This window comes from Rhea pennata, chromosome 1, assembly GCF_028389875.1.
Source record: "Rhea pennata isolate bPtePen1 chromosome 1, bPtePen1.pri, whole genome shotgun sequence".
Classification (NCBI taxonomy): domain Eukaryota; kingdom Metazoa; phylum Chordata; class Aves; order Rheiformes; family Rheidae; genus Rhea; species Rhea pennata.
In genome coordinates this window covers 148036071-148061764 of record NC_084663.1, presented here as the reverse complement: position 1 = coordinate 148061764, position 25694 = coordinate 148036071, and the positions used below count along the sequence as shown (strand labels likewise).

At 40.7% G+C, this 25694-nt stretch overlaps 1 protein-coding gene across 1 annotated transcript; it reads left to right on the top strand.

The window, feature by feature from the left end:
* Nucleotides 1–321: 321 nt before the first annotated feature.
* Nucleotides 322–22915, top strand: CREG2 (cellular repressor of E1A stimulated genes 2). The gene is given in 6 exon segments (XM_062578934.1): nucleotides 322–346; nucleotides 3678–4006; nucleotides 4009–4401; nucleotides 6409–6578; nucleotides 18341–18454; nucleotides 19229–22915. Coding segments are annotated over 6 exon segments (1179 nt in total). The 3' UTR covers nucleotides 19377–22915.
* Nucleotides 22916–25694: the final 2779 nt, after the last annotated feature.

Below are 25694 nucleotides of genomic sequence, written 5' to 3'. Positions count from 1 at the left end.
CCTTTTTCTTGAAAAATTCCGGCATTCTGGAATGCATCAAGCTCTGCCTAGGGGTGGAGGAAGAGGAGGCAGTTGAGAGCTTATGGGTAAAGATCAAAAGGCCAACATGGGGGACACTGTTGTGGGTGTCTACTGCAGGCCACCTGACCAGGAAGAGGTAGTGATTGAGGCCTTCTATAGACAGCTGGAGGTAGCCTCACGATCACAGGCCCTGGTTCTCATGGGGGGCTTCAGCCACCCTGACATCTCCTGGAAGGACTACACAGCTAGGCACAAACAGTCCAGGAGGCTCCTGGCATTGATGGTAACTTCTTGTCGCAAATGGTGGAGGGGCCTACGAGGAAGGGTATCCTGCTGGATCTTGTCCTTACCAACGGAGAGGGACTGGTTAGAGATGTAAAGGTCTTGGCTGCAGTGACCACGAGATGGTGGAGTTCAGGATCTGACAAGAAAGAACTAGGGCAACAGGCAGGATTGCAACCCTGGACTTCAGGAGAGCGGACTTTGGGCTCTTCAGAGACCTAATTGGTGGAGTCTCATGGGTTAAGGCCCTAGAAGGAAGGGGGGTCTGTGAGAGCTGGCTAGTATTCAAACATCACTTCCTCCAAGCTCAAGAGCGGTGCATCCCTATGAGTAAGAAGTGCAGCAAAAGGGACAGGAGACCTGCATGGGTGAGCAAGGAGCTCTTGGCCAAATTCAGACAGAAGAAGAAAATACACAGAATGTGGAAGAGGGGACAGGCTACTTGGGAGAACTATAGCAATGCAGCCAGAGTATGTAGAGATGCAGCGAGGAAGGCTAAGGCCCATTTGGAATTGAGTCTGGCAAGGGATGTCAAGGACAACTGGAAGGGCTTCTTCAAATACATCAGCAGCAAGGGGAGGACTAGGGAAAATGTGGGCCCGCTACCGAATGGGGCAGGGGCCCTGGTGACAGGGGATACAGAGAAGGCAGAATTACTGAATGCCTTCTTCGCTTCAGTCTTCCCTGCTAAGGGCAGCCCTCAGGAATCCTGCAGCCTGGATGTGAGGGAGAAAGTCTGGAGAAGGGAAGACTTTCCTTTGGTTGAGGAGGATAGGATTAGAGACTTTCTGGGCAGGCTAGACATCCACAAATCCATGGGCCTGGATGGGATGCACCCACGGATACTGAGGGAGCTGGTGGATGTTGTTGCCAGGCTGCTCTCCATCATCTTTGAAAGGTCCTGGAGAACTGGAGAGGTGCCTGAGGACTGGAAGAAAGCCAAGGTCACTCCAGTCTTCGAGAAGGGCAAGAAGGAGGACCCAGGGAACTTTAGGCCCGTCAGCCTCACCTCCATCCCTGGAAAGGTGATGGAACAGCTCACTCTGGATGTTGTGTCCAGACATATGGAGGAAAAGAAGGTGATCAGGAGTACCAGCATGGATTCACCAAGGGGAAATCCTGCTTAAGCAACCTGATATCCTTCTCTGATGGAATGACTGGCTGGGTAGATGAGGGGAGAGCAGTGGATGTTGTGTACCTTGACTTCAGCAAGGCTTTTGACATTGTCTCCCATAACATCCTCCTAGAGAAGCTCAGGAAGTGTGGGTTAGACGAGTGGAGAGTGACGTGGATTGAGAACTGGCTGAAAGGCAGAGCTCAGAGGGTCATCATCAGTGTCGTGGAGTCTAGTTGGAGGCCTGTGGCTAGTGGTGTCCCCCAGGGCTCAGTCCTGCTCAACTTCTTCATCAATGACCTGGATGAGGGGATGGAATGCCTCCTCAGCAAGTTTGCTGATGCTACCAAGCTGGGAGGAGTGGCTGACACACCTGAGGGCTGTGCTGCCATTCAGAGAGACCTGGACAGGCTGGAGAGCTGGGCAGGGAGGAATCTCCTGGGGTTCAACAAGGGCAAGTGCAGAGTCCTGCACCTAGGGACAATAACCCTAGGCACCAGTCCAAGGTGGCGGCTGACCTTGTGGAGAGCAGCTCTGTGGAGAAGGATCTGGGAGTGCTGGTGGATGACAAGTTGACCATCAGCCAGCAATGTGCCCTTGTGGCCAAGAAGGCCAATGGTCTCCTGGGGTGCATTAGGAAGAGTGTTGCCAGCAGGTGGAGGGAGGTGATCCTGCTGCTCTCCTCAGCCCTGGTGAGGCCTCATCTGGAGTCCTGTGTCCAGTTCTGGGCTCCCCAGTCCAAGAGAGACATGGAGCTACTGGAGAGAGTCCAGCGCAGGGCTACAAAGATGATCAGAGGGCTGGAGCACCTGCCCTATGAGGAAAGGCTGCGAGAGCTGGGCCTATTTAGCCTGGGGAAGAGAAGACTGAGGGGGGATCTTATCAGTGTGTGTAAGTACTTGAAGGGAGGGTGTCAAGGTGATGGGGACAAACTCTTTTCAGTTGTCCCATGTGACAGGAGAAGAGGCAATGGGCAGAAATTGAAGCACAGGAAGTTCTGCCTGGCCGTGAGGAGGAATTTCTTCCCTTTGGGAGTGATGGAGCACTGGCACAGGTTGCCCAGAGAGGTTGTGGAGTCTCCTTCTGTGGAGCTATTCAAGGCCCGTCTGGATGCAACCCTGTCTACCGTGCTCTAGGTGGCCCTGCTGAGCAAGGAGGTTGGACTAGATGATCTCCAGAGGTCCCTTCCAACCTTACTGATTCTATGATTCTATGAAATAAAGAGAACAAAATTTCTATCACATATGCCTCAGTTTGCATTAGGAAATTGAGTAATTGTCCAGTGAGAAACACAAGGGAATTGGCTTTTAAAAATATGTTTGAAGAGTATGACTGTGGGAAGCTGACTCAAATATCAAGGGCCTGCTTCATTTATTTTAAGACAGGCATCTCCTGAACTAGGAGGAAAAAATGAGCTTATCTAGCTTTTATTTACTCTGGTTTGGGAAATCTACATTTATTTTCCACTTCTATCTACGTTCCTCTTTCTTAGCCCAAGCACTGAAGGAATCAATATTCAAAAGTATCACATGTGAAGTGGGGACCATATGCTAAAGGAAAGACAGAAGTGTATTCAGTTATGCTGATAAATTTAAAAGTTTGATGGAGAAATTATTCTGGCAGAAGTATCTTCCCAGTCTGAAAAATGATTTGGGCCTTACAGCAGTTACATATGTTTACACCATTTCTTAAGGTTACTATGGTGAAAATAAAATACCAAACAGTGGGTTTAGGAAAACAGAAGCTAAAAATACTCAATATTTCAGTTAATTTTTATTTATTAAAGTTTCTAATCTAGGTTAGATATGCAGCATATTCTCGTGAGACAACTAAGCAGAAAAGAGAACAGCAGACCGACCTCATGGTCTGTTCTTCATGCTACAAAAAGTCTAGATACAGTCTACTAGTATATGCAAACCTTATGAAAGGAAGAGTCTCTTGTGAGATTTACTCCTTCCTGCCTAATATTGAAGCAGTATTCCTTAAATAATTTACACGAATACAATCAAAGTTTGAGAGTACATAAAGAACTGTAAGTTTGCATCGAAGGGGTCTACTGCCAAGAGCAGAAAAAGAGATCCAAAAATACTTTTATTTAATAGGGCCATTTTTTTCCAACTTAAATATGCATTTAAGTCTTTGCCTAGTTAAGCCCTTACGTAGTGACCATAGTCTTTTAATAGTGGCTCCATGCCCAAAGGAACCCCACGAGTGTGGGAACTAACGAGGTGTGTCTCCCTCTAACTTTGGGTCTTGCTAGTGCCCGGCCCTGGTGTCCCGCAGAGACTTTCCCTGCAATGGGAGCATTTCTGCGGGCGCACTCTGTGGTGCGTCCTCCGTTTCCCGCCAAACGGAGAGACCGCGCTGCCTCTCTCCGGCGCACGGGGATGGGCTCGTTTCCTCTCCTGGCTCGCACGGAAAGGTGCAGAGAAAGAGCGGGCGGTGTCGCTGCCGGCGCGGCCGCGGGAGGGTGCTGCGCGCCGGGCACGGCGGCGGCGGCGGCGCTGCGGCAGAAGATGTCGGCGGGGCGGCAGGGCCGGGCGGCGGCGGCGGCGTGCTGGCTGGCGGCTGTGCTGTGGGGCGGTGCGGGGCTGCCGCCGGCGCGGGGCTATGTGGTGCTCAGCTCGGTGTCCTGGCCGCTGCCCGACGGCGACGGGGCGGCGGGGGACGAGCTGCACAGCTCCTCCACTGAGGAGGCGCTGCCCGCGCTGCTGGAGGAGGCGAGCAGCCTCTGGAAGCAGAGCTACCCGGCCTCGGCGTACCGGGAGGACGGAGAGCTGGGCCCGGGGCCGGCGGCGCGGCGGGCGGCGCGGGGCGCCTCTCCCTCGAGGATGTTCTCCTACCGGCGGGAAAGCGGCCCGGGGCCCAGCGCCGCCGCCCGGCCGCAGCCCGAGCGGGAACCGGAGCGGGCCGCCGCCACCGCCCGCTTCCTCGCCCACCAGAACACCTGGGGCTTCGTGGCTACGCAGGCGGCGCGAGGCAAGGTACCGTGCCACCCCGCGCCGCGCCGCTGCCCGCCGGCGGCGCCTGGGCGTCCGCGGCAGGTGACAGCCCCGGGGGCGGGGGGGGGGCGGCTAACGGCCGCGCGCGAGCAGCGGCTAACGGTCGGCTTGGGGGCGGCTAACGGCCGCGCGCGAGCAGCGGCTAACGGTCGCGCCAGCCCGGCGCCAAGCGCGTAGCGACCTTCACAGTCCTTCTTTGCCGTGTAGGGAGAGAAACCACGCGTGGATCGCACTGGAGGAGGCGTGCTGAAGGCAGCCGCCCAGGGAGACGCAGAGAGAGGACTAACCCGTGAAGCCAGACCTACAGCGCTATCCTTAGTGGGGGAGGCTTCCCGCCTCCGCGGCGGGGTTTAAAGGGCAGGGCTGGACTTGAACGCGGCATTCAGCGCCACTCCATCCCGAAAAGATGGGTTTAACTTTCTGTGTTGCAAATACCACCAGATTGATTATCTTGAAATTTAAAAAAGCGCAGAAAGTTAGAAGCAAGTTAAGCTTCAGCAAGCTTTGGCTGAGCAGTGTTTGAGTTAGTGGCAATCTTATTCTGAAATGCAAAACAACAGGGATAAGAAAGATATCATTAACTGAGTATTCTAATTTATACACAAGACGCCTGTTCTGGTTCTTGAGAACAAGAAGCCTCATGTTTTCAGAGAGATTGCTAAATCATACGATCTTAACTCTTCTGGTTTATGCTTTCATCAGAAATTCATAGTAGAATGCAGGTCTGCAGTTACCTAATTGCAACACATAAGTAGTACAGAAAAATCTGATTCAGAATGAAATTTGGAACTTATGAGTGGAATGTTGCTACTCTGCTGATCACAGTTCTTTCCGAACGTCTGCTGTGAAGTTAACCATGCATGAAAGACTGAGAATACTTAAGCAGTTGAAACATGTAGTGAAAAATTCCTGACAGCTACTACTTTTTTTTCTTTGTAAATCTTAATAATACACAAATATTTTTAGTTTCTAAGTCATGCAGTTTCTTTAAAACATTGCTACTAACATGCACAGCAAGGACCACTTATAAGACTTATAAACATTAAAGATTTAATAAATATAAACATTAGAAAGCATGCAGTCCAAGTAATAACATCACTCAAGGTCTTCTTATTAACTGCTCATACTTAATTTGATTTTGTTGTGAAGTATTTATCAGTAACATTGAATTAATATATTGACTGATAATTATACTATTTATCATCTAATTGACCCTGAGGGAAGAAATATCTGAAGACGTGAAAAAATAATGATTCATTAAACTTTCTTTCACTATGATTTCTAATAGCATGAAAAAGCACAATAGCAGTGTAAATTGTCCCAGAGAATGTTAATGTGTATCATTACTGGACAAAGACATTTTTGCACGTGTAACATCCATTGTGGATATGCAAGTCAGTGAATGAGAGTAAACTTGGAAAACTTGAGTCCCTGGTTCCCTCCTTCTACATGGGAGGAAGTTTTGCTGCTGGCTAGATTGACGTTCAGTTTGACTTTAAGCACAGTTCTAGCTGAAATGTCTTTCCCTCTATTTTGGCAAATTGATGCAACCACATTCCAAATAAAGGTTAAAAGGGGAGCCAAGATTAGACTAAAAAGCAGACTGAATTAAGTCTAAATTAGAATCTATATCCTTTGGGGTTTGAGAAGGGGTATCAGCACTGTTTGGGGTAAACATTTCTTGTTGCTGATAACATTGATTTTAATGCACTTGAACATTTTTAATTTGCTAGTTCCTTTAAGTTCAGTGGAAGAGAAAATCTTCTCTGTAGCATGACAAACAGGACTGGAAAAAGAAATGGAGGAGAGATCTGTTTTCATAGAAGCTCAATAGTGAGATGTGGTTTAGAAGATGGTCTGTCTAATGGTGACAACAGAACGTGTGAGACAGAACAACTGGGTTTTCTGCTAAAGACCTTGAGGAAGTCCCCAACCTTGTAAACTGTCTATATGCAAAGTTGTAAGGCACTGCTTATTTGGATTTTCCAGATCCAAGGTATGCCCTATGGGAACTGTCTACTTGTCAGCGATGGTCCCATCAATAACAGCACTGGAATCCCTTTCTTTTATGTGACGCCAAAGGATAACACTGTGGCAGATCTACTGAAGAATCCTGTAGCTTCTCTGACCCTGCCAGAGACAAACAGCAATTTTTGCAGGTAACAGAATTTTGTCTGTGTAGTACTGCCTTCGGTGAGAACAAATACAATCTTCAAGATAAATCTGTGATAGCTTTATGCTAGGTCCCAACCTTCAATGTCCTGCTTCTACTCTTGGCTTTCACAATCTGCTACATCCTCTTCTTTAGGTTTATTTTGCAGTAAATTGCCACAGTATATCTTAAAGAAAAGCAGGAGCGTCATTTAAGTGTACTGTAGCATCAAAAGTCAGGATGGCTTTCAGATTGCCTAGTAACAAACCTAAATTTGAGTCTCTTCCTGGAGGTGTATACATGAAATCTAGGTGTTTGAGATCCCATTATAATCCTCAGAGATCTAGTCAATAAGGTCAATAGAGTTTTGAGAGCTATTCAAGTCACCATAGATACCCTTGGTCTACTGAACAGTTCTTGAGGCCTTGTTTTTTGCATTGGCTAGTTCTCAGTGAACTATAATGGGATCCCAAACTCTCAGTTCACAAGCCATACATAGGACCATGCCACACAGTTGAATTTTAATCTCTTTCAGAAAATACAATTAAGTATGATACCATCACAGATTTTTTGTGCATTTTATATCATAAACTGCTGTTAAATGATCCTCCACATAAAGGAAGCCAAGTTTGATATTTACTTATATAAAATACAGCTGGCCTTGGGTTTGTCTCTGCAGAGATAGTATTGAGTTCAGTTCTTTCTTCCTAGTGGTGTGCATGATTGTAGATCACTAATGCTTTACACATATAAAAAAAGTACGTATGCATGGAAACTCAAAAATGATACAATTCTCCCTCACATACTTGTCTCCTTGAAAAAGACATATCTGTGCCATATGTTTGTTTACAGTCAAACCATGTGACAAGCTTGGCTGGGTCAGCCTTGTGTGAAGTGTTATTTCCAGAGGCTCCTTTACATGCTGAGGTATGTGGTGACACTGAAATTGTGTCAGACAGGACAGCTCTTCCAAGAAAGATCTTCCACACTGATATTCTGAGGAAGTAGAAAAACTGGAAATTATAGGCTCAGAAATAAATGAGTTTACAAGAAAAGTTTTAACCCTAAGTTAAGGTGCTCTTTGGGGGAGGAGAGGTTTATTTTAAGAACAAGATCACAAATTTACCCAGCTGGGGATCATCTTGGGCATCGTCCTGTCTTTCAAGCCTTCTAGCTGAAAAGAATAGTGGGGAAAAAAAAACCATAGTGAACAGCAAGTATAAAGCACTTCATTGTTTTGTTTGTCTGTATTTGTCTCCAGAATATACAGCCTGTTTTCTTAAGTGTTGTATCATAATAAAATTAACCATTTCTCTATCCTAAGCAGTGATTTCAAGCTGACATCCCATTCCCAAGGAATGGAAGGCCACCAGGATATCATGGCTACCTCTTGCGGTGTTAGACACCCAATACTTATTTTCCATCACAGTGTTTATTAAGGTGCTTGAGCTTTGAATGTTTGATAAAGTCAACGTAATTGTAAAATTTATCTAGAATAATTCTGTTCCTTAAAATTGCTTCATTAATTTATTTTAAATTGATTGTTTCAAACTGCAAATGAATGTATCAGCTCCTTCTTAAAAAACTAACAGAACTGATTCCAGATTTTTAATTCAATCAAATAACAAGCTGAATATCTAGACCAAGTGCTTAAAAATGTATGCTAAGTTCTACGTCCTACCACTTACATAGTTGCCCTATTTTCAGGGACTCTAGACGCAGAGCAATTTCCATTGATGATAACTGCTGGTGATGAGCACTTCTGAAAATCACACACTCATTTAGGCATCTAAGTGTGGCCTTTCATCCCTTGCTTTAAACAGCCACTTTTGACAGTCTTTGCCTTTTATGATTTAGTAACGTCGCTGCCTGATTCACATGTTACGGAAATGCTAATTCACCAGTAAAAGAAAATCTATTCATGATTTATAGAAATATGAAAATGACATACATCATAGCTCTTCAAGAATATTTATTCACTGGCTTCCTATTAAGCAACCATTAATTTCCAAAATTAACCACTACCCTTTTGTTTAATATCCTAGAAATTACTATTTGTACTGCAGGTAGGGCAACCTAAATACTTCCTTGCAATTCTCTATTTCTCTCAGCAGCCTGAAACTGAATTATATGGTACGAAATGCTCTCTGGATACTAGTAAGCTATTTCCATGACAGTTTACTCCAAACTAGTTACCACATCCCCATTCTCCCTCCCTATGACTGGTTGGTCGCAGGGCCCTCCTCTCTCTCATTCTCTCTCTCACATCAGCTTCCAGGATTTGTGAGACCCTGAATAAAGCATAAATCGGAAGAAAAATAACCCAACAATGTGAATAAAGTTCTCTGCTGGTCCTCTTTCAATTCTTTTTCTACCTGCTCCTGGAGGTGGACCTGCTTAGCTCAGTAACCTGGCAGAAACTTCTCTCTCCCCCCACCCCCGCCTTTTTTTTTTCTCTCTGAAAATTAGATTTCAGCTGGGTTAGTACACTGAATCAGCTCACCAAGAGCTGAAGCAGTACAAAAGAGAAGGAAGGGAGAAGGTGGAGGAGAATGGGACATTCCCATTTCAGCATATAACCATAGCCTAAAAATTGAGGTTTAACACTGAACTGAATACAAAGTTGAACAGTCTAATCAGTACTCCTTGCATTATTTATTTTGTTGTTAAATTCATTTTGTTTTTCTTTACTTCTAGAGTTCCCATCTGCAAGAGATAATGGTGTTAGCACAAAGGACAAGTGATACAGAGAGTGGAAATAGGGGCAGTTCTGGAGTTGAAGTTTGAGTTTTTGATAGGTTAGGAAAATGTGAAAAGATTTTGGGGCTATCTTGCAATCAGGAATTGGGAAAGATACGAGGACTGAGAAAGTTCAATTTTCCCCTGGTGAGCAGAGTCAGAAATGAATTTACATTTTAAACTAGAAAATAAACTTTGTAAATCTATACAGGATCCTACTGTTACCCCACAGAGAGGGCTTCTAAGACCAATGCAACAGTCATGAAAATAACAAGCATTTAGGGGTCCTGTTGTCAGTGCTGTGGGGTTATCTGTCTCCCAGCACTGCCTGCAGCATTGATTGTGCTGTTGATAACAGAGCCAGGTTATGAGGTCTGCCATGGGCAAACCAAGACTCTCTTTTGGATGCTCTGTCTGATGAGTTATTAAGATTGTGCCATGCAAACAGCATGTAACATCCATCCTTAGAGCAATGTTTATGTGGTGGTTTAATTTTTGTATAGCAAATGTCTTTCTCTTTACTCACATTATATGGGGCAAAATCTTTTAGCCTGAAAGACCTCAGATTCTGCTTGGTATTAAGGCAGTATCAGTGGGGTTTCCTTTTCAAAGGAAAATGTCATTTAAAGGTAGTTTTATTACCAGTATTTTCTGGTCAAAAGCCTCATTAATTGTTTTGACTTCAAAATCAGCTAAATGAAGAATGTTCTAGGTAAGTTTATGCCCTTGTATGCCAGCAATGAATTTGGCTCGATAGCTTGTTTTCATGTAGAATTTCTTTAGAATTTCATTATGTACCTACTCTGAGGTTTAAGAATTAAAATACACGTGAAAGCTATTTGATGCAGGTAGTCAATGCTTGTGGGAGTACTTGGCACTCTGCTGAAAATGCTTCTGACCTGTTCTATACAAAAGAAATCTTTGGCCTTTAGAAAGAAAACATAGCTGACATTTCAATAGTCTTGTATCTAATCAGTATCAAGTGACTTGTATACTTGTCAGTTTATTATTAAATTTAGTTAGTAGTGAATTTCCTTTGTTTTGTTTCAGAACATTCTCAAGTTTCAAATCTTGACAATAAATGTTTTCACTTTTGGAGAAGTGAGGAATAGAGCGGTCTTTTTGGTTATCCAATGTTAATATTTAATCATCTGGAAAGAAAATTTGAAAAGCCTAAACTAATAACAGAAATAACATATAATAATGAAAGAAAAAGGGCTATGATGCATCTCAATAGGCACTAATTGCAAGACATTTCAATGTTGCAGCTATAGTCTGGATTCCTCATCTCTGACCTAGAGATTTCCGTTTCCCAAGAGGAAACAAGCCACACTTCTTTTAGAACATTCTCTGGTGGTCAGTCTAAGAAAGCATTAGTTAGTAACTGCTAACACTGAATTTTATTGGAAGGCTAATAAATGAATAATAGAGGGGAGAAAAATTAAATGGTTTAAGGCTATATATAAATAGACAAAGCTGGCAAGTCTATTTCACAGAAAAACTGAAAAGATTGAGTCCTGTTCTTACTGATTTCAGAGCAAACAAGACTGAGCCCTACGTTAAAGAATAGAGCAGCTATTGTTCTAAATGAATGTCCCAACACACAAGCTGCTCAGATGATCTCTCTTTTCAAGTAAGCTCCTGGGCCTGCCTCATTACAGCTGCAGTCTGGAAAACAGGCAATTAATTTTAAACATGTGTTATCTCCTTGACATCAGTTTCAACACCTTCATAGAGACCAAATGCAGCTTTCTTAGAGAAGTAACAGTTAAATGGATGCTGCAAAATGATTTTTGCACAGGGAAAAAGAAAGAAAAACAACACACTTTGGGGTCAATCAATAGGTTTGTTTTCCTTTGCTATTAATTTGGAGGATGGTGTTTCCAATCTGCACTGCAGACTGGTGTTTTGAGTGATCCACATTATTCTACTGTTTGTGACCTGCATCTGGGATGGGAAAGCTGCTTCCTTCAGAGCCATTTTGCTTACATGTTCCATCCGCTGCTTCAGGCAGCAGGTAAAACTGACAAATAAAACTGCCGTGGGTAACAGACACACCTCTGAGATGCGAGTTGGCCATACAAAATTTGTCTACCCCTGTGATTATATAGTCACTGTTTGTTAATACAAGGATGAATATGACCAATAAATTTGGTGTTACACCTTCAAGCAAAGAAAAATTACACATGCAGAAGAGAAATGCATCTGCTAGAGAAGATCCTGTGCTGAAATCCCGACATCCAAACATCTCTTATTTTTTTGAGAAGTTGAGACCAACCTTCTAGATCTGTAGCACAGACACATCTCTAGCTCTGGCATTTATACTGGCTCTCTTTAGTCATATGCAAATAATTATGTCAGTAGCTGTTCCTGAAAAATCTGTATTTAAAAAATCAGGAAAATACCAAATTAGAAAGTTAAATATGAAACCTACTATCATCATGGCCCAATGCATACAATATAGCTTTAAATTACTGTTTTGTTTTGTTTTGTTTTCTGTATTCTTAAATAACCAACTTTACAAAATCCCTGTCTGGTACACTAGTATGTGTTTCTCTGTCTGCTTTTACTGAAATAATTGATGCTATGAATCTTTTTTTTTTTCCTGTGAATTGTCTATTGTTAAACTATATAAAACTTTCCTGGCTTAGACATGTAGTTCAGCCAAAGAAATGGGTTGTTATTGTCAGCAAAGACAAACAGACAAACAGACTTCACTTAAATTATATATACAAAAAACATTCTAGGAAGGATTATCTTCCAGGAACAGTGACATGATTTAAAACATTAAAATAGGTATGCTCTGAATACAGAATCACTTATATGCAAAAAAGCCGTTTTAACAGAATTTATTACTACTAAGCATCACTTTAGATTCAGAATGGAAGATTGCACTTCTGAAAGCAAAGATGACTTTTAACTATCTTTGCTGGATCTCAAACATGATTGACAAAGGAAGTTATTCATGTCAAAAATCAGAGCAAGGCAGGGCAAAACTGCCCAGCCATATCTGCTTGAAGGCCAGCAACTGCTTTTCTGATTATAAGTTGGCTTTCAAAAAGGATTTTGTTTGACATCATGCCATGCAGATTAGTAACACTAATACATTGTTTCTACTTCAGAGCCTTCATTAGTTAATGATGAGTAAATGGAATGTATAAGAGCAATAACTTCTGCTTTTCAAAATATACAGTCAAAATTATATACATGCTACAATGATTTTTCCAGGATATTTCCTCTATTTCTTTCTATAGATTTTAGGAAAAAAAAAAAAAAAAAAAAATGATGTATCATATATTGTCAAGCTAACATGCAACTCTGAGTCTTGCCCAGTTTTGGGCTAGGCAAACAGGAACTCTGCATGGCGCATCAGAGTGCTTACTTCACGTCCATAGAAGGTGTCAGGGATCAGCTGTTCCAGCAGCAAGTGCATCCTGAACAGCCAGTCCTCACCTCCTAACTGCATGGCTTTGTGTGGCTGCTGCTACACTAAAGGAGAGATTAGGGTGTGTGGAGCAAATTCCATCATTGCCCTTACCCATGCCACACAAGTCACATGCTCTCCAATAGCAGGAGTAGGAAACTGCTCTCTAGGGCTTTCATCTTGACTCTCTGGCTTAGTCCTTTCTCCCTTTCTGCAATAAGGGAAAGCTCTTTCCCAGCTGCTTTTCCCTTCCCTTCTGTTCAAGAAGTAGAGAAGCAAAACTAGTGCTTTCTCACAGGGCAGAGAGAAATGCATTCAGGGGAGATGGGAAGGATTTAGGAATCCTGAAGGGGAGGAAGGAAGCTTCTGTCTCCCCAGGGGAGTGCCATCCTGAATGGCAACTCCACACTGGCGAAGTATGTTGATGAAGAAGAAAAAGAGATACCTACCCACAGGCCCCTGCATCCTCCCACAATCCAATACTAATTTCTTCTTGGAAACACTTGACTCTCCTTCCCAAACGCTTTCTGCACTCCTACTTTGCCTTCATTGTAGTGCCACCGCACTAGTGGACTGCAGAAGCTGAGAATGGAAATAAATCCTAAGAATACTCTTGGTCAGAAAGCAGGAGAGAGAGCATCAGTCAAAGCAGGGATCTCAACTGTGAAAGAGAATCCTAAATCTTAGCGTCATCACCTTGTGTGCCCATACAGACATATCAGCCCGAGCCATAGTTTAACGAGGTCTGGATTTAACTAGTTTTCATTTGAGAATCCTCTAATTGAAATCCAAGAAACAGCTAGTGAAGTGAGTATTTTAATGAGTAGGTATCACTCTTTACTCTGAACCCTTTTCAAACCGTGATCCAGAAAGGGCGGAAGTGGAACATAGTCAAATAAGTGGGAGATGTTCATCAGCAATAGGCTTCATTGCATTGCATCATTGTTGGGAAACATGTTTAACACGCAGACTTCTCCATAAGCTCAGAAAAGCTGGCACCTTTGTAGAGATTACTTTCTGTAGGCCAGCTGAATGAGGCTGAACACAGCTCGTTCTCTAATCTCACATAATCAAAATAGACAACTGCCCAGACAGAGTCAAACACTGTATACTTAGTTTGCTCACTGTAAGCAGAGGAACAGAGACAATCAATTCTTCCCTGTCCTCAAAACCAGATGAATAATTAAGATAATCTCTCTTAATGTACTATGTTCTTATAAAATGCATAAACTGAATCATCCTCCATTTTAATCTGGCTTCCTTTAATTTCTTCCACAAAGTGAACATTATTTTATATAAGCATAAATAAGTAAATGTGTTCTCTATTGATTTGTCTCCTTCCACAGTTTCCTGCTTTCTGTTCCCTTCAGTTTATATTTCATCATAGACTTCATGAAATCCTCTCCAGTAATAGCAAGGACCTGATTCTCAGCACTGGTAAAGACGGGGCGTAAGAAGCCATTTAGGGTTTCCCTGATGCAGAGACTGTATAAAGCATACTGTCTCTTCCTGTGAACTGTGCTTCCCTTAATCCCCCAGTCCGTGATGCACAAATGTTACATAAAGCCACTTCTATGTACCTACTTGTTCTTGAGCCAACAAACATAAAAGGACCCAAGGACTGAGAGCTGAATATGTATTTATTTATACAAAAGGCAAGAAATAACTGGTGAATGCATGACTAGACCTCTACAGATTTATCCCTAGTATCTTTTTCATCTTTTGTAAAAATAGGAGATACATTCCTAGTTATATCCCTTTATTCACAGGAAACAAAGCCTGCACTTACACAAATTACACTAGTACCACTGAAAATTAACAACAGAGTTAGAAGTGGTAGCTATAAATTCAGGGATTTTTAATGGTTTAGACACTATAAAAATAGTTATACGTTATAGGGAAATACTATGCCAAAAGTGATGCAGAAAAACAGATTTACTTCAGAACATGAACAACTCCTTTAATAAAATACTAATGTCAATGTAAGACTAGAATACAAGGTTACTATTCTGAAATAGAAAACCTATGATAAGAGGCAGTGCTAAAAACAAAGCAAAGAAAGTAATAACATAGCATACTAAATTCAAATAATTAATTGTCCCTGTTCAGCTCTTTCAAAAACTTTGTCAAACATAATCATAACAAGTAATTTGTTTGCCTCAGTTCCCTGAAAGATAAACTTCTGACCTTCCAGAATATTATTCCAATGTGCAACATTCAGTTTAAATAACTCTTACTAGGAATGATAGTATTTTATTTTTGTATGCTAATTAATGCAACAATGGAGTCCAGAGGAATGAACATAGAGAAAGCTGAAAATAAAAGAAGTCAGGAAAAAAGAGAGATGAAAATATTCCAGATACAGGTGTACAGTATATAGGTTCTGTTGTCAGTCAAATATGCAAAGAGCAGTTTTTCCTGTAAATTAGTGAAAAGTCAAAGTCATACCTGACATGTCAATCTTTGGCAAAAGGCAAACACCTCTCAGTGATTTCAGTAATAAAAGTAGGATTCACTGTGTAATGACAGCAATATCATGTCTATTGCCTACTTAAAACTGGCAAGTCACTTTTAGAATAAATGAGTGCTTACAGAAAAAGATTAAATAATTGTAAATTTTGTATTTGAGAAAATATCAGACCAAAATCTCTCATTGCTCATCTTCACATCTGAATTTTTGGCCTTGATCCACTCTATGAGCTGTAGACATCCTTCGCTAACAATCCTTTTATAATTCCTATCTGAAAATAATTAACATCTAACCTAGGGGCTACACCAAACAAAAGCACTTGCAACTATTGCTGATTTTTCCCAGCTGTTCTGTTGTTTTACAGTACTATTAGGTTCCATTGGAAAGGGTTACATGCATGCAGGCATATGGTTATTCATTTAAATTAAATTTCTAAAGTGAAATTTTGCTTGTGAGAAGTTCCTTACATTATTTTTAAGAATTATCAAGTTCAATATATACATATATGTGAGGATGACAGAGCACTTGAACAGGTGATCCAGAGAGGTTGTAGAGTCTTCTGCAGATACTCAAAACCCGCCTGGATGCAATCCTGTGCAACGTGCTCTAGGTGACCCTGCTTGAGCAGGGGCTGGACTAGATGATCTCCAGAGGTCCCTTCCAACCTCAACTATTCTGTGATTCTGTGATATATGCAAAATGTCTTGCTAAAATACAAAGATTAAGCACAAAATGTAACAGTAGATCAGGAAATCCCTTCAAATGGACTTTGTGACTTTTCTATACAAGGCCAGTTGTGTATGGAAGTGTGAATTTACACAGCCCTAGATGCTGGACATTCAGGCCCTCATCTCCCACTCTGTAAGAGGGATTCATTCTTCCTTCAAATTTCTTTCTTCAGCTGCATAGACTGTATTTATATATGCTATAGGTGAGCTGATTCCCACTTAAAGTGCTTTTCTGTGAGACAGCTTACCAACTTCCAAAATGAAGTAAATTATTGTAAATAATTAACAAAAGGGGTAATTCTGTTCTTCATCTGTATCCTTATGCATGCTGCATGCTGCTATCCTTTTCTTTGCATGAACTCTTGGAATTAAACTCACAGAAAACTTTTTTTTTTTTTTTTAAAAAAAAAAAGTAGATCAGTTTTTTGCCACAGGTGCACTCCAAAGAGTCTTACCATGCAGCCTGAGAAGTGCCAGAGCTACCATGAGGTGGAGAGAGGGAATGTAGTTGTGAGAAGAAAAGTGAGATGAGAGGGAAAAGCAGATCTGTACCTCTTGGTGGAAACTAACTGTTAAATCAGTTTTGCTGTAAGCTGAAATATCATAAAGTACAGTTTTATAGTTAGCTCAGTCTAGTCTTAAACTGCAGGCTGTCCCCAGCTGCACATACCTATTTCCTCCTTTGTTTTAGTTGTAATGACGGATATTTATATTTGGTGGGTTCGTTTCCCAGTGGATCCCACACCCTGAACAGCCACACAACATCCAAAGCCAACTTGGAAGAAACAACGTGAACTGTGACTAACATTGGGTCAAAAAAAAAGTCAGCATGGAGCTGCACTATTTAGGGACAGTACTGGTTTTAGACTGGCTTAAGTCAGTAGTGAAACTGCATCTCCAGCACACAGTATGAGTTAGTGTAGAGGCTCTGCAGTGTGCCAAGGTGACCATGCAGACAAGTTCATACTCTGAATATACACTGATAGAATTAAATCCAGAGGTGCAGCATGGAACGTAGATTTTCAGGTAGTTAGACCACCATTCATTTATTAGTTCATATTTCAAAAAATGTACTGGAAAAAAATCTTGAGCATTATTTATTAATGTGAATAGAAAGCTTGAGCTGGATCCTTGGCTGCTGTCCTTATTTCCCTGAAGAAAGTGAGGTAAAGGAAAAAGAGTATGAGTGGAGTTTGTCCAGACATCATCAAGCTGAATGATTTCAGAGAACTGCTGCTACAAACTGATCAGAATGCTGAAAAAACATCCCAAAGATGATGTGACTGCAAATGGCTCTTTGGAGCACAGGCTACAAACTGTGCCAAGTGCTTACCGGGCATAGCAGAGTATCAGCCTGTTAAATTTTCTGGCATATTTTTGCTCATGGTCCTATGTATAAAAGCAGACACTTTAATCAGTAAGTTACGTAGTCTTTCCTAACCATCTGTGGCGAATCTGCAGGTGTTAAATTAGCTGCAGGAGAATGCCCATATGTTTCCTGCATGCAATAGACACGTACTAAGAATTATAGGGGAAAAAAAGCATTGCAGATTGTATATACAGTGAAGGCTAAAGGGTTAAAGCCAAGATCTTTAACTAAAATGGCACACAGATTAGATTTAATTTACTGTGCTTTGGTGCTTCAGATTAAAGCACATAGAACAAGAAATGCAATCTTCGTTTCCTAATGTGATTTTTTAAGCTTATGTTATTATGTGGGACACAGTTCTGAGAGATCCTTGGGGGTGGCTCAGCACTTCTTTATGGGATCAGGCCTTTACAAATTTTTTTTGCTATTGGTCAAGTTACGTAGAGTGTATGTCAGTGTCAGCAGCTGCCCCATAACTGTTCATGGGAGTTATTTAAATACTATTATTGTGTAGAAAGATCCAAAAAACAACTAATACCTTTCCATTCTCAGCTTGAAGGATGGGGATGTTTCAAGGTTCTTTTTAAACAAATGTTATGCATTTCTTTTGTTTGCAAAAAAGAATCTGATATAAAGCAATCAGCAGGGTACAAGTAAATGGGGACTGAATCTGCAGGAGATGCTAGGAAAAGATCTTGTATTTTATACCCACATATACACGTATGCACACTGATTTTTTAGACTTAGGTCCAAACTAACCATTTCACTAATACTCTTCGGAATCCTGACTACATATTCAAATCTAGTTTTAAAAATCATAAATGAAGATTAAACAAATCTCTACAATAGACACCTACTTTAGATGAGTATTCCTTCAGTAGTCCCACTGAATGTTATTGCCGAGTGTAGAAAAAAACTGAAAGATGACAAAATGTTGCAGCTATATATATGTGAGAATCTGTTCACATTCATATTTCTCAAAAACTCATAACAAAAAAAAAGCAAACTATTATACGTGAGCATTTTTCTCTGTGCACAGAAAAAATGTAATTGATCCTGAGGATCCAAGGTGCACCAGACTGACTCTCACAGGACAGATGGTCACAGTGCCTCCGGAGGAAATGGAATTTGCCAAGCAAGCAATGTTTTCTAGGTCTGTATGTAATATGCATATAGTATAATACAACCTGGTGTTTGGAGACAAATATATGGACATGGCCATTTGGGACTGAAAATCTGAGAAGTAATGAACCTGGCCTTTATTTGGAGGCCACAGAAGTAATATGACTCGTTGTTTCTTAAAATGATGTGCAGAGCTTTAGAGCCGCCTTTTAGCTTTTGGGGTAATGAATTATGGAAATACAATTAGTAAATATTAGACTTTAGTAGTACATGTGATTTATAATCTGGGGATTAGGAAACTATTTCACATGGCTTTGAGGAAAGATTCTTAACTACAAGCTTTATTTGTTCAGTGTGGCACTACCTTTAATAATTCTCCCCTACTTTAGGACAAGATAGTGCCTTTAAGCCACAGCCTATTAAGATACAGTGCTGCTTTCAGGCATCAGGCTTACACATTTTTATGGAGTGGAGTCCCTCAATGGTCTTCTGTGATGCCCACTGAACCTAATGGCCTATATCAAGTACAACAAAATTATGGGCTATCTGCTTCTCATCTTCTGGAAATTCTTTGAAGGCAGAAAAGGAACAATTTGTCCCATGCTTCTAAGAGCTGCAGTTCACGTTTTCAAATAAGTTACACTGGAGAATGAATGAGCATTCTTAGAATGCTTTGTTTTTTACTTACTTATAGACCAAAAAACATCAGCCTTTGGAAATCAAATTCTATAAGGCGGTAGGATGGCGGACTATGCACGTCTTTTTTTTCTTTTACTTTTTTTTTTTTTTTTTTTTGTCTGTCCAGGCACCCAGTGATAAGAAAGTGGCCTCGCCACTATGAGTGGTTCTTCATGAAAATGAACATTGAGCACATTTGGCTTCAAAGCTGGTATGGAGAAGTTTCTACCATTACAGTAGAGGAGTATTTAAAAGCAATTCCAAGTAAAGCATGACTGAATGGCCTTTGAAGTACAGGTCTTCTAAGTTTCCTTTCCGAGCATTTTTAAAATTTCATGCTGGATGTTTTCTTTATAGTGATTCTTTTTTTTTTCAAAAATGTTCAAAATAGTCCTGTCTTACAGGGAACAGAGTGAAAATAAACCAAACACAGACTTTGAAATTATACAGGAGAGGTGAATAGTAACCCTAACCTGCAAAGTATGAATACGTCATTTCAAACAGGCAATATACCATCTTGAACATTACTTAAAAACATTTTGTATCTGTTTGTTTTGACTTTTATTGCTGCACACCCACATAGAAATTATAGTATGTGCTAAATATAATGTTCTGATTTACAGAAAAGCAAATTGCCTATTCAAAACACTCTGTATTGTGGAAGTATTGCTGCTTGATCTCTCGTGTTTTGTAGGCATTCTAAGCTAAATCTAACAGCTACAACTTTAGATATCTAAGTTAAAGAATATTTTAATAAAATTGTCCTCATTTCCTAACTTGTATTTTCTACATATATTTTTCACTAATTATCTAATTGGATAGTGGTAGAACACAGCCTCTCATCAGGCACTTAGTAGAAAAAATGCAAGCAGCTCTAACAACACAACTTCAGTACAGCTTGTCTCCTACTGACGCAAAGCTGGTTAAACATGTTAAGGGCCAAACAACAAATCAGCCCCACAAGGATTATCCCAATACAAGTATAAACATTCTTGTAAAAAAAACTAAGTAAATGTTCTCAGCTAGCCTACTGTAGATTATGAGACAGGAAAGTATTTTTAATAGACTATAGTCCCAAATTTTTTTACATCCCATCTGCAGCTACTGTTTTTTTTTTTTTTTTTTTTTTTTTTTTTTTTAATTCATTTGTGCAACTGACTTTGTAAAGCATCACTAACTCATTTAAGGGGTGCAGCCAGTCCCTTAATTCTGTTTTCTCACTCAGTTTAGAAGAGTTCCTTCCTGGATTTATTTTTTTAAAGAAGTCTACTGATAGATATTTCAATCCATGAAAAACTCACTTTCTTAGTATGGACAGTGCAAACTTCATTGCAAATGCATTATGTATGGCATTTTTCACAATGATATTAAAACAGTTCAAAGATGTTTTATTAGTCTTCAGCTCTTTCTCTAGAGGATAAACTTACTCGGTAGCTTCTAAGGGTATCACAGTTAAAAATGTCCCATTGCTTAACTGGCTAATCCATTATACCATCTGTAAATCATACAATTGTCCTCCCTGTAACACTGAAAACAAGACAAATTTAGATGGGTTTTGTGTGTCTGAGAGGGAATGCACAAGTCTTTCAGCATTCTGGGAGAGAACCAGAGCTCGTGATAGTAACCCATGCCAAGGTAGGCCTGAGAAAGAGCACGGATCTCTCTGCTAGTGACCTGAGCTTTTACAAGTTAAGCTTTGGACAAGTTAAGCTCAGAGCACCGTGACCAGCTGGAAGCCAATTAAGCATAGCTGAGCTTATTTTGGTTCACACATTAGGAGAGGGCATCACTCTCTGAGCCGAGCTAGACGACATGCTGCTTTAACTACTAGGGGTCACTAAGACCTTGGGTGATTTTAAGGCTTCAGGCATTGCTACCATTACTAATACTCTATAAGAACTGGAGAAAAATTGGTGGGGAAAAATCTTTGTTTGCACACTTGCTAAGCATACGTTTTCTTGTCTCACTTCCAGTGAGCCTCTTAACAGTGCTGATCTTTCGTAGAGGTAATTTTGCAAAAAAAGAGTAAGTCCTGCCTGAATGTGTTTCCTTTTTTTTTTTCTTGTCAGATCAGCAGCATTTTCCCATGTGAGTTTGCCTCCAAATCTTGTAGTACTGAAGCAAAACAGCTGATTCTATATAGCTTTATAGAATACCATTAAGTGAAATCCTCCTGGATACATATACCTGGAGATATGGATACATATTACCCTGGAGATCTTTGTCCACTGTGGATTTGATTCTATATCCCCATTAAGATTAATGGGACTTTTAAAAAGAAAATTCAATAGATAGAGTACTAGATAGAGTACTCTAGATAGAGTACTAGACCCAGTAAGAGAATCTCCACAGGTCTGAAGTACAAATTTATGTGCAACTTTAATTACATGTTATCCTAGTTCACTATTATTCCCAGAAAAACTTGAAATGCTCATATTCTCTTTCTTTCTCACACACAAAAATGCTGAATGTTTGAACAGCTGAGGAATAGAATACAAATTTTAGAAATGTTTTTATTACTCTACTCTCATTTTCACTCACATACTTGCATAGCATGGTAACAGTGATATGGTCCAACCAGGTAGTATCCATTACTTATTAACACTCTTGCCTTAAAGTAGTAAGGGATAGTATCAACAATATTTAGCAGAGCTTTAACCACTTAAGAAGTAAATGTATACTAAGAAAGGTCTTGCATTCACAATACACTATTTACTATCTGTTCTCTGCCTGGTTAAAGTGATTGGAGTAGCTACTTTCTAAAGTGATACACCAATAGACAAGCTTTGCTATGTGGACAAGCCTTGAGACCCTTTGAAGAACTTCAAAACATGAAACAGCAGGGGCATGTAAAGTGACAAAGAATGCTTTGTAAAGAAATGTCATCTTAAACCACCTGTTTCATTTCATGCTTCTTTCTTCTGAAGAATAGTTTCCATGAAAGCCCTTGAGAGTCTGTAAAAAGTCATCAAAAATATGCCCTGGAGGATTTGAATGGAATTTTCTGCAGCAAAAGAAAAAAAGGAGAGGAGATAGTCACTAGTTTGTTTAATTGGACTTTACATTGTTAATTATATATTACTATTTTTCTTTAAACTGACAAATTTCTCAAGCGATACTGATCATTATCATCACATGGTAAGTGATGTTTGTTAATGCTTTTAATCCAAAGATTATTATTAAGATCCATAAGAAGATCATATTTTCTTGAGACTGTAGTGGAACTGATCTTGCTTTAGTTCAAGTCAATAGCAAAAATCCTATTTATTTGTTGTGCTTTAATTATTAGATCAAATAGACATTTTATGAAAGGCTTTGCAAGCCTGTTTGAATTTATAAAGCGTTGCAGCTAGATGATTTTTATTTTCATGTATTGTGTATTTTAGCTATTTATTTCTGTAGCTTCCCCCCAAAACCTTGTTGTGCAACATATAATAGCTAAAATTTGAACTGTAGTTTTGCAATATTTAAGAGATGCATTTAGTCATGCCAGTGTATTTGCTGAAAAAAGGAAGGAAGACAAAGTTCCTATACTTGAATTCTAACTTTTAGCTAATTTGTGCAAATGTAATGCATGTACAGTATTTAAGTACAGCTAGTTTTAACTGCTGTTCTTATTTAACCAAAGAATGCTCCATTTCTAATGAAATTTGCATCATTTAAGTGGATGAAATTCACTGCATCTTGTTTCTGGATGTGTGCTGCAATTTGCAATGTATTTTGACTTCTAAAGATACTAAATGTTGTTAACAAAATGGCTGTCAAGCACAAAATGCAAATAAAATAAATTTCAGAAGTGAAACTGCAGATAGAACATTCTTAAGTCTTCAGTACAGCACTAGTCAGACTAACTGACCTTTTGGTGATGACCATTATAATTTCTATCTGATTTGAACTTCTGCTTTTTTTCTCTTTTCTTGAACCAAGCTGATTTCTTTCAAGGGACTTTGGGGAATTGAGACTCAGATCTGTCTTAGTATAAGCCTAGCTTCTCTCTAGGGCAGAAAAGTCTAGCCAAGCGCCTTTTATCTTTCTTTTGTCTTCTCATTTTTATCAGCTCTGCTTTCTAGGTAGCAATTAGTTGTCATTCTTAGTAAAATTTGTTATTCCTTTCTGCACATGGAGATTGAGCACCACCTATCAGGTGTGCATCAATGAAATTTTGGAAGTTTCCTCAATGCTATTTCTTCCCTTGCTAGTCTTGCTCTTGTATGTTCCTCTTACACCTTGTTCTTTACTGTCTGCTTTCCTCTGGCAGGTTTTCCCAAGCTAAAGTCTGCTTTCCTGCCATCTCCTTTCAAGAAAATTCAAGCTTTCCCTCTAAAATTCCCCCCAAATTTTGGATTCTTATCCAAAAAGGTTATAGGAAACAGCCTCTGTTTCTTATTTATGCACTACAGTCTTTGTCTTGTCATTCACTTCATTCTCTGTGAAGACTGCAGCAATAGTGTTTCTTAACCTGTATAATCACAGTCAACACCATTTTCCTATTGCCAGTGTCTCCATATTCTTAAAAGAACATTTTCTGAAGCTGTTCTTTTCATTTTTTACTGACTATAATGAACACTGTACTCTTTCTAGTTTATTGCATTTCTGGAGTGATTTTAGTTTCAATACTGTTGTCTATTCTGCTTCTCTCTCAAACTCTCATTTGAACTACATTTTTGGACTCCCTAAAAATACCATCACTTTTCTTGATCAGCTTTTTACCAAACACTGAATTCTTGTTTATTCTGAATTCTCTGTCACTTGCTGTCCTTAAACAATGTTTACCTTTACCTGGCTTCATTCCTCATCCCCCATCTAATATTCTCTGGCTAATCTGTTGTCTTGACCTCTTTTTGATATCTTTTTTTTTCTTACCTCTAGTTTTGCTCTGGTTTTTTCCTCAGCTTCTGATTCCCGCTCCACAGCTCCTTACACACTACTTCCCCTGTTTCACAAATCTCAGTCTTGGCTGTCTTCTTGATTTTGTTACTTTGATCTTGTTCTCACAATGCTCAGTGCCTTTGGATGGAGTCCTAAAACTACACTGCCAAGTATTTTAGGAGAATGCTAAAGAGTTACTTTAAAGAACAACTTGGGGTTTGAAAATGTTTTTGAAAATTTATTTCAACACCAACTCTAGATCAGAATTTTGAACACATTGGCCTTGATGCTGATATGGAATAAAGTAGATCTGCTGCTGAAGAGTTAACCAAGCGCAAGGCTTTTGTAAGGTGGAGGCCAGTCACACCTTTTTTAGAAAGTGTTCAAACTCTGCTCGAATCTGTCAGCATCAGCAGCCACAACATACAGTCATGATTAGGAAGAAAAGGGGAAGCATCCCTTGACAACATATGTAAGAATATAAGATCACACAATGACCTTTGTCTTTTTAAAGAGAAATGATAGTGTTTGAGACCATCTGAAAAGGACCAGTAAGAACAAGAGATCAATTTCACAAGCTAGGAAAAAAATATACATATAATGCCTTTTATGCAAAAAAATAGCCTTTAAATATATGTTTATGCAAGAAAAGGTATACATCTTTTTTTTTTCTTTAATATATCACTAATCTGTAAAACTAGCATCTTTATTCAGTACTTCTAACTTTTTCAATACATTTTTCTTAAGTTTATAGAGTAACTGACTTTCTCAACATTTGTCACCCTTCTTCCATGAGCTTCCTTCAGTATAGTAGCACAAGTACCTTTCTTGTTTGAACTTCTAGCTTCAGTGATTTTGTTCTTTTTCCTGCCCTGCTAGAGATCATGCTCTATTTCTGGCTGGCTTCTGACCATACCTTCTTCCCTTTCATCCTCACTTCCTGTGCTCCCAGTCTGCCTTCCATTTAGGAGGACACTTATTTTACCCTTCAGTGTGGGTGAGGAGCACTTTGGAGGGTGGAGTAGGTGACTAATTCAATTTATGCATGTCTCACTGGGCAAGCTGACAGACTAGACTTAAAATAGTTATTGTTGGGGTTAAAGTAAAAACAACATTGACAGGCTTGTTTGTATGGGAGGCAGGTATACGGAGAACTACAGTGGAAATTTTCAGCACTCTAGGTACTTTACATTAATTCCCTCTGTAGCCACTGTTTGTATGCAGTGAGCTGGGTTATTGCACATTCAGAGTAATCAAGTCACATCATGTGAAGACATGCTTACTACACAGAACAAAACATCCTCAGGGGTTCTTGGCGTGCAACAGCCGTCAGTCCCCCTGAGCTCTTGCTCAACCAAAGTGCACAGATTTCCCTGCACTGAGCAGCTCTGCCCAGTCATTGCCTTCTACACCGCGTACAGCGCCTCCGCGCTCTTCTGTGTAGGCCCAAACCCTAGGCCTGGGCGCCGAGGTCTTCGCGGGGCACCTCAGCGCAGCAGCGCGCCCCGAGCCCCGGCCGCGCGCCCGGGGGGCAGGCGCTGCTGCTGCTGCTGCGGCGCGGCCGTTAGCGCGGCCGGGGAAGGGGGGAGGGGCGGTGGCGCCCCGCAGCGCGCGGCCGCAGCAACGGCCGCTGCCGCGCGCGGGGCGGGGCCGAGGCGGGAGGCGGAGGGGCGCCCCTCCCCCCGCGGCGGGGGGGCCGTTGGGCGGCGCAGCGCCCCGCGCGC